The 9,818-nt window shown below is 41.1% G+C and overlaps 1 protein-coding gene across 1 annotated transcript in view; it reads right to left on the bottom strand.

Moving 5' to 3' along the window:
* Positions 1-9,818, bottom strand: part of LOC123981051 (ADAMTS-like protein 1) — an 80,793-nt gene that overhangs the window by 5,863 nt on the left and 65,112 nt on the right. Inside the window, exons 4-8 of the mRNA XM_046065663.1 lie at positions 4,648-4,693; positions 4,020-4,256; positions 3,042-3,168; positions 2,382-2,456; positions 1,253-1,410 (exon numbers count right to left, since the gene is read on the bottom strand). Of these exons, the coding sequence (XP_045921619.1) occupies positions 1,253-1,410; positions 2,382-2,456; positions 3,042-3,168; positions 4,020-4,256; positions 4,648-4,693 (643 nt within the window). The remainder of the gene's footprint in view (positions 1-1,252; positions 1,411-2,381; positions 2,457-3,041; positions 3,169-4,019; positions 4,257-4,647; positions 4,694-9,818) is intronic.

Raw genomic sequence — 9,818 nt, 5'->3', positions numbered from 1 at the left:
GTGCATGTTGTGGCTTCACAAATGCTTTGCTGCATACCTCGGTTGTAACGAGTGGTTATTTCAGTCAAAGTTGCTCTTCTATCAGCTTGAATCAGTCGGCCCATTCTCCTCTGACCTCTAGCATCAACAAGGCATTTTCGCCCACAGGACTGCCGCATACTGGATGTTTTTCCCTTTTCACACCATTCTTTGTAAACCCTAGAAATGGTTGTGCGTGAAAATCCCAGTAACTGAGCAGATTGTGAAATACTCAGACCGGCCCGTCTGGCACCAACAACCATGCCACGCTCAAAATTGCTTAAATCACCTTTCTTTCCCATTCTGACATTCAGTTTGGAGTTCAGGAGATTGTCTTGACCAGGACCACACCCCTAAATGCATTGAAGCAACTGCCATGTGATTGGTTGATTAGATAATTGCATTAATGAGAAATTGAACAGGTGTTCCTAATAATCCTTTAGGTGAGTGTATAAAAAAAATAAAGAAATTAAGTGTGGCAGCAAAACACATGAAATCGTTTGACATCATCATCCCAATGCCAACCACTGGATTTGAAGCAGTGAATGTGTGCGCTACTATTGTTATCATTGCACGACACACTGCTTCAAAAACCTATTGTGTACGACACGGGGAGTTAACCAGGAGTTCATAGAAATAAGAACCTTATCTGAGCCCATTTTCATAGCTTTTTTAGAGTTGAGCTCCAGAAAACACAACAAAAACGTCCCGTTGACGTCAACTGTTCAGTAGAGAGAATTTCTGTGGCTACAATACAATTTTTGTCAATAGAACAAGCTGTAATCACATTGCAGACATAGTATCTCCATATAAAGATGATGTTTTAAACATGTTAGCAAACTTTCTTATTTACACATGCAGCCGTTACTGAGAAACATTAGTATTCTGATTTGGTCTCCACCAACTGCTGAGGGAACCATCTGGCTCTGCAGCAGCTAAATGCTCTGACAGCTAGTTACTAATTTTGTCTCTCTGCCATTTGGTAGCGTTCAGAGGGTTTATCAGAACGTATTCTGCTGACTGGTGAAAATGCTGATGAGAATGGTGATAGTGAACCAAAATAGTAAAGTTGTGGGCCATAAAACAATGAGCTGAAAGATGTTAACTTAAAAAGCTGCAAACAGCAGACTTAAACTAAAGAGTTGGGTAAACAACACAGTAAATTAAAGCCATTGGCATGAAAATAGATTAGTGCAGCTTTAAGACACTTAAATTGATATATTTCAGCTCTTACTTTGACTGTGAGGTCAGCTCCAAGTGGGCCAGTGATTCTCAGGACCTCCTTATCTGAAAGTTTCTGAAAGTCCAAGGTGGTGTTTTCCAGGTGGTACTGCCCTGTTTTATCCAAGACCAGTTCATCTTTTACCCCTTCCAGTGTCTTACTTTCCACATCTAAAAGAAGAAACACAGTAGATAGCTAGAGCACAATGGACACATCAGAGTCTCAATATATTGAGATCATCGTTTCTTGTCTACATTTTTCATCATTGTGGAAATTAAACAGCAAATAAAAGGAGAAAAAATATGTCCTGATATCATCCATCACAGACAGTTAGGTAAAGAACTGTTTGACTGGCAGTTGCATTTGCAAGCACAGAAACTCATTTTAGCAATGCCAGGAGGCTCATGTAGGTCTGCTAGCAGGCCAGCGCTGCGATAACCTTACTTCAACCCTGGCCTAACAGGGTCCTGTGTGATTCCAGCGTGGACATTTAAACAAAAACAACGTGGAAACACAAGAACGAGCAGTAACCAGCAGCAGTCATCATCTACAGACAGATGGTTACAATTTAAGTGCCCTTGGCCAAAAAGAACAGGGGGAACTATTTAATGAAAAAATCTGTCCATTCAGAAAAGTTCTTTTGGCCCGGTTTAGGAAACAATCTGTAAACTAACCACGGAGCAAAGGCTAGGTACAGAGAAGAACATTTGTTATCGATTTGATCCAGTGGGGAGTTTGATGGCAGTACTTTGACATCAGTGATATTTGTTGGAAGCCTTACAGGTACATCTTCTCAGAGCCAGAGGAAACGGGGAAAATAAATACCTCTCCTGGTTATTCCGCTCCAAGCTACTTTTAAAACCAGTCAAAATTTTAGATATTTTGGAAAAGGGAATAAAAGGTTAATTATTTGGGTGAGACATTCATGAGAAAGGTCAAGCAAGTATAACATGTAGTTATATGTTTTTTTGCATAGCAGGGCATTAAAACACAACATGAGCTGCACTAAAACTCACACAGCCCATGCAGAACACGTGTTTTTAATGTGCAGGTATTTGGCAATAAACAAAAACACTGCCAAATATGAATATCATGCTTAACTGTTTTGATGGAAGGGCACCCTGGACCTACCAGGACTTACACAAGTGATCCGGGCCTTTCAGGACTAGACGTACATGGCGACTCTTATAGGGGATGACAACAATTGTGTCCTCAGCTTGAGTGAGAGAGACAGACAGACAGAGGGAGAAACATAACATGAAGTATGCAATAAACACAGAATGCAATAAAATCAATGTAATTACAACTGGAAAATGCAATCAGAACACAGAATTTGAATTTAAAGACAGACTAATGACTAACAAAACACAAATGTCAAAATCAAAGCAGCAGAGTTCGAGATAGCAGGAATTTTAGTCAGCAAAATATAGTTAAGCTTGACCTATAATCACTGATTCCTTCACTTCCCATAATGTACAACATAATTCATTAAGACCCTCCATGCCTGGTAAACGCCCACCTCTTTTAAACTTTATGCTTCCAGTTTGTAATGCAGGATTTACATTTTAATTGTGTCTCTCTGATGATGTATGAAAATCACCCTGATGATATCACTATGACATTGTCAGGGGTTATTGTCTCCAACTTGACAAAGCTCCTCCAGAAACGCAGAAGACATTAACACAACTGTTTTCTCAGGCTGAGAAGTACGCTTGATGAACTATGTGTAATGTGTACAAATGGTGGAGCACCTCTTCAGTTGAAGTTATAAGTAAACAAACACAAAGTAAAGATTCTTTACTTTTTCCTGAAGCATGCTGGGATTTGTAGTGTCCTCGCACCAGTCTGCAGGAGGAGCCATCTCCATTGCAGACACCGCAGTTGTCCTCCTTTACTGTGCTCCCCAACTCATGATCGCAACCTACAATCTGTATTGCAGAGAGAAAGGTAAACAACAAAAACATTACCCAAAGACATCAGCTTTAAATGAAATTGTGTTCTGCAAAAAAAAAAAAACAGAAAAAAGAAACAGCCCCAGTAAAAGTACACTTGTTGGTTACATCAGACCGTTAAAATGAATTTCATTAAAGAATATGTCTTCCTTCACACCATGTACATGTTATAATGAAATGATCCAAACAATCCTCTGGTTTCTTCCATTTTCATACCAGATCTATTGTTTGTATTTCTAAGATAGCGTAAAACATTTCCTTTGAGTTGATCATGGGTTTTTCCAAAAATGTTCCCCCCTGTTTTCTATTACACATTATCTGCAACTATCCGTAGTTGATTGATGGAGTTTTTCGCAATTTTTGTCAGTAAGACAAAACCAAAACCACAGTGTGATTCTAAGCCTGGTAAGAGAGTGTATTAAAATCCTCGTGTGTCTCTGCACGGACACAATGTCTTGGGACGTAATTTCATTCAACCGGGAAAAAATGCATTGTAAACTATTTCCTGGACTGTCAGTCAAAAGCCCAATCTCAAATATTATTCTCATTGGGTATTCATTTGTAAAGCAGATGGCATGATAGTATTGTAAGTACTATACTGTAATACACAGTGGGTTGTGTATAAAGGTTTTCTTGGATGCAATCACATTTTGGCTCTTGCATCCATATGAACTGTAATGCAACAGATTGTGAACACAATATTATGCGTCTACAAGTCTATATTTAGTTTCTTGTGATTTATACAATAGATAAATTATAAGAAATAAATATAAACTCCTCAGTGGAAGAAAAAAAAAACAATAAAGCACTCCGATTCTTTCTCCTACCTGGCAGACTCCACTGATACACATGTCCAAGGACTCGGTGTAACAGCGGGTCCCATCCAGCACCTTTGGTGCCAGCTCCACCACAAGGCCCAAGCCCTTGGCTTTGCACTTGAGAGTGCAGGGGTTTTCCGGGTCATTGTACACAGGCAGCCACTCATGGTACTGACCCTGGTAATGCACGTCTGCATGAGCGGAACACTGCTGGGCACGGAAATCACCAGCATCTGGAGGGCAGTCCTGAGGGGAAAACAAAAAAAATGAGCTAACTATGATAATTAACACAAAGCATATCACTGTATTAGAAATGTGTGTGTGTGGGAAGATGAGAGTTTGCACAAGTCTCGGTGGAAGGATTCTTGAAACTGTGATTGCTGAATGTAGTGACCATCATATTAAATTAAAGCAGAAGTAGTTTGACGTCTCCCTGCGCACAACTTGCCCCTTTCTCTCAAACAACAGGATCGTAGATCACCAAAATACGCCCCTTAACCATAAACCCTGGTAATATTTTCACAGTTCCACCACACTGAATTCCCAATCAGTGTTTGCTATTTCAGTTTATTTCAATAAAAACCACTACAAGGCTCGACTGACATCCATTACATAAAGATGACTTTGCTGAACTTACCACATTACTGCATGTGCGATATTTGATATTCTGCCCTTCGCAGGTCCTGCAGAAGACAAAATGAACATGTGGGTGAACTTGCTTTGGGGGTGAGTGATAAAAAAACCACAACGCACACCAATCATCTTCGCCTGAGGCAGCTGGTATTTCAACCATTGACTCTTTGCGTTTTTTGAATTGCTGAGCAGTGATCGGAATCCTACAGTGATGTGGCAACCCACAAACATGGGGTCTGTGGTGTGTTTGTGAACAGGCTTCTTCACACAATGTGACTATGTAATGAATACAAGGGCGTATGTTTGGTTTCAGAATTGGGGCATACAATGAGGCAAAAAAGTGATTGCTATTCTGCATTTCTATCAACCTAGCAAATACATTATGATAAAATTCATGAAATCCTAATTTCCATAAGAAGGATGGTATAACAAAAGAGTCTACAGCCATGCTCACAGCTCTCTGTGAGGCTGCACTTAGTCACAGCAGTGCTTTGAGTTAAAGGCCAACATTATCATGCTAACATGCTAACACAAAAAAACTAAACAAATCAGAACAATTGTATCTGGATAAAACAGGACAGTTAAAAGTTTCAGAAATTCAAGATAACCTGTGGTTAAAAAAGTTGGGAAATAGGAGAGCAGACACAGTAGTGCCCTCCGAGCTGTGTCTGCTGAACAGATTGGAGCAGTTTGGATCCTGACTCTCTGCATGACGGTCTGCAATGTCTTTGCCCAAATTATGGAGCCAACCACTTACTGAAAATTAGGATTCCTTTGTGCTTTGATGCGGAGTGATGATAAACCATTGATGGTGACTATGATAGGCCAATTATCCAAGACCCCAGTGGAAACTAATCAAAGGATATTCTTTTGAGTTTGGGAACTTAAGAGAAATTCCACTGTCATCGGCCCTTAGCTAATCTGGAATCATGATTGGAGGCAACATAGCAGAGTTCGGACTCACGGATAAACGAGGGTTTCAGGATGTTTATAATATTATTCCAGAGAGTGGAGGGAGTAGCTGTGAAGTGTGTGGCATGGTAAGAACATTAGGCCCTATGACGAATCCAGACAGCCCCCTCTGCCAAGCCAAATAGCAGGCCATGGGGCTTGAACCCAAACAAAAGACTAAGAGTTGAGAGGCAGGTAGCAAAGATCTGGATCAGTGGGACGAGTAATATATAAACTAGACTTTTAAAAAAAAAAGATAAAAAAAGAGGCAAAGTAAAATGAATTTCCCTTTTCATTTCCTCTTGACTTTGGAAGCTACAAAGTGGAGGCAAAGCAGAAGTAGGGTCCGGACTGGGGATTCATCATGGCGTCATCGTAGGTTAAGAGAAATTGGTTAAAATCTCACAATTCCTGGAGCACATAGGACATAACTCACAGACCTTGACCCTGCTCTTTTCTGCCAAATATACACAAAAGACACAACTATAGAGAGTTTGCTCATCAGTTAAATACACATACAAGACTGCATATAGAGTAAAACTAGCATGCCAATAACCAGACAAGAATGAACAAAAATCTATTGTAACCATGAAAAATTCACAGTAATAACATCTTACAATATTGGATATGCAGGGAAATTTGTCTGGCTCATAATGCCCATATATATGTCATCAACTCTTCTCGCTAAATTGAAAGTAATTGCAACCAGTGCTCCATTACCTTTGCCATAATATTGATACACTTGAGGCGAGTGGGCACATGAACATGAGTTTGTAAAGCCTAAAATATGCTCTTGCTGTGAGTTCTGCTATTGATCAGTTTAGGGAAAGAGCAGTTAGGCAATCTGAGAAGGGTAACATGAAGTTGAGAAAGATGCAGCGACAGCAGAAAAAGGGACTACTTGAGTGAGACGTCTCAGGAACTCCCCGACCAATATTTTGAAATGTCTCAACAGCTATTAGATGGATTGCCATGAAATGTGGTACATACATTCATGTCCCCCCAAGATAAAATGAAATAACTTTGAATATCCCTTAATTTTTTTTTCCCCTATCATCTAATGAAAATGTTAATATGCATTGGTAATACATTGGTTTGGTGTGGGATTAAATACTAGCAAAACTTATGATATTCCCATGATACTTCACCTGTGCTCTGTGCTAATTAGCAGATCTTAGCATGCTAACATGCTAAACTAAGGGGTTGAACACAATGAACACTATTCATGCATAAGCATGCTGGCATTATTTAGTTCAAAGTACCACCATGCCTAATTACAGACACTAGTTGCTAGCATGACTGTGTAGACTGTGGTGGCAGTGGCTCAGGACGTAGAGCAGGTTGTCCACTGATCACAAGGTTATTGATTTGATCCCCACCTCCTCCTGTCCACATGTCAGTGTCCTGGGTTAAGACAGCGACCCCCAAATTGACAGCACGCTGCCATTTGTCAATTGTAGCCATTTACCATTCAGATTCTTGGTTTTGTTAGATTTTAGGTCCTCTGGAACTTAGAAACTAAGTTCCAGAGGACCTCTTTGGGGCTAAGCAAGGACTTAGATTTTCTTTATGTCTTCCTTCTTGAATGTTTTTATTCTTCCTTTTCTGCCTCTTATGATCGGATTTCTTGATTTAAAATTCTAAATGCCACACCTTGCCACACAGAGGGTGGTCCCCTATATTGTAAAGTAAGAGACATAATGGAGGTGCCAGGCCCAAATTAATTTAGAGCAAGTTAATTAGTCATTGCTACCAAAGGCATGCCAAAATGCAATGAGTTAATGTCACTGCCTGTAATTTCTGCAAATCAGTGACCCAGTGAATATTAAAATCATCCTTTTCAGCAATGAGAAGTTCAGCTTACTTTACAGTTCACCAAGACCATGCTGTTGTTGTGATGTTAGCTATAGTAGCAGGAGAGTATATCTGTCTGGGACTGTCTCCTGATCTCTGCATGTTAGCTTCACAGCAGGAACTGTAGCGACAGTTTGCTCACCCACAACTTGGCTAACGTTGGATTTCTCTAGAATCGCATGCTGCTTCCCAGAACTGCTCATCTGTTGGTGAAAGGTTATCAATGGGATACATTATTTTTTATTTAAGTCAAAATAATCTTGAGACTAGCCTCTTTTTATAAAAAGACTAATATCCAAAGTGTTTGCCAACCACGAGCCTCATAAATACAGCGCTTTCTCTTGCCATGACACCTAATCCATATGTCCACACTTGCTTCAAACCAGCTATGCTTTTGTTAATAATGGAGATTATGATCAAGTGAAGTGTGTTGGGCATTTGGGACTAATAAAGGCCAGGCGATCTGTGTTTAGCCTGTACTTTTCATGTGCCTTTTTAGGAGGTTTTCTAACTCTTGTGCGTTTCTGCATAAGCAGTAGGTCCTACGTGTGTGTGTGTGTGTGTGTGTGTGTGTGTGTGTGTGTGTGTGTGTGTGTGTGTGTGTGTGTGTGTGTGTGTGTGTGTGAGTGTGTGCGTGTGTGTGTGGGAGTGTGTGTGTGTGTGCGTGTTTGCGTGCTGAAAGGTCAAAAAGTTGGAGTGGTATTGGTTTGGAGGGTGCTGCAGGCCCGTTTCCAGTCTCTCTTTCCAAAGAGTCACACACACATAAGGGGCCTTGTGCTGTGGTTTTTAATGACGCCGTTTGATCTGCCACCCAGTTCCAGGCTACTGCTGCCTCATTCCCACGCAACAGCAGAATGAGGTGGGATGAGGTGGGACGGAGGGTCTTACCCATATGCTCAAGAACCCCATACATTACTGCTACCGCCAAAGGACACACAAGTTTGTAACCATACCCGCTTGCACTTATATGAGCATGTACGTCTACACATAGCCTACATCCCACATAGAGCTCAAACCCCAAACACCTCTTAACACGTCAATTGCTTTTACAGCCAGTAGCATTCTGAGGTTTGCCTGACCAAAAAAGTCTGGGCAAGCAGAGAGAAATGGCTGCAGCTGATATCATGAAAATGAACTCCCCAAAAAGCTATTGACCTCAATGTTAACAGTGCAGAACATGGAGGTTCTGACAGGATTATACTTCTTATCTTGGCTTCCCAGTACCAGTGCAGACAGATTCATGGTTATGGCACGCTGGAAGCACCTTATAGTACATCGGGGTTGTGACCTCAGGCATGATCTCTCCTGTTTTGTCATGTGTCTTTGGACAGTTGCTTTGTTTTATGATCTCATTGGCTGCTCCTGTCACTGCTGGAGCTCCCTCTGAAGACCCCAACAGTGAAACAGAGGTGACTTTGGCAGCACTGGCTACCTTTAGTGAGAGAGCAATTCACTTGGGGAACTGTAAAATAGAGGAATGCAGTGAAGTCACCCTGCAGCGATTTCCCAGTCTATAAATGTGACAACGTTTCTATGGAAAACATACCCTCTCACTCCTTCTGTCCCCCCCCCCCCCTTGTTCCTCAAACCCATTTGTAATTTACCACTTTTGCCCAGAACACTTGGCCTCACGCTTTAATCTTGAATCCCACTGTGTCAGCCTGAACCTTAACCAACCAGGTGACTCCGGCACGAGGATGAAAGGAACAAGAGGTCCATTTGGTCTCAATACTTAAGCCGAGATGATGAGCAGTGGGAATCCGACTAATGTGGGTTCATTGCCTGCAGAGCCCAACTTCTTAAAAGTGACATGTACTTTGGCAGGGGACATTGATTGTTATGCTCTGATTTGTGAAGATACATGTCTGGGCCACTTCTGAAAATCAGATGCCAATTGTCACTGATGACTTCAAGATTTAGGCTCATATGGCCGTCTAGACAGTTTTAGGAGGTGGATGGGCAAGTGATCTCAGTGAACCCCTCAGGGCTATTTAACAGTCACAGTCATATGTATTTTGAGCACTCCCATTATAGCTCAAGGGAATGGAGCGACTGGTGAGATTTACTCACACTATTAGGGACGCTGTCTGGATTTATTTGGCAGAACGGCCATGAGGAACAGAAAAAGACCCCCCTCTTCAATCCCTCTCTTGAATCTTAAAGCCATAATATGGCATTTTAATGGAAACCAGTTGAACCCCAGTCAGGACATTGCTATTTTAAAAAGAGGAGATTACCTCGGATAGTGTTTGAACACACATTTACAAATTGTCCATGTGATGTTTCCATTTATCTGAAGGTCAATGAGGTTCTAACTTGAAATTATACCTATTCATTTTACTTTACATCCTCCTCTCCTGTGATATAAGC

The sequence above is a fragment of the Micropterus dolomieu genome, linkage group LG12, assembly GCF_021292245.1.
Source record: "Micropterus dolomieu isolate WLL.071019.BEF.003 ecotype Adirondacks linkage group LG12, ASM2129224v1, whole genome shotgun sequence".
Lineage (NCBI taxonomy): Eukaryota > Metazoa > Chordata > Actinopteri > Centrarchiformes > Centrarchidae > Micropterus > Micropterus dolomieu.
The sequence above is the reverse complement of the archived record's forward strand: the minus strand, read 5'-3'. Positions and strand labels throughout refer to the sequence as shown.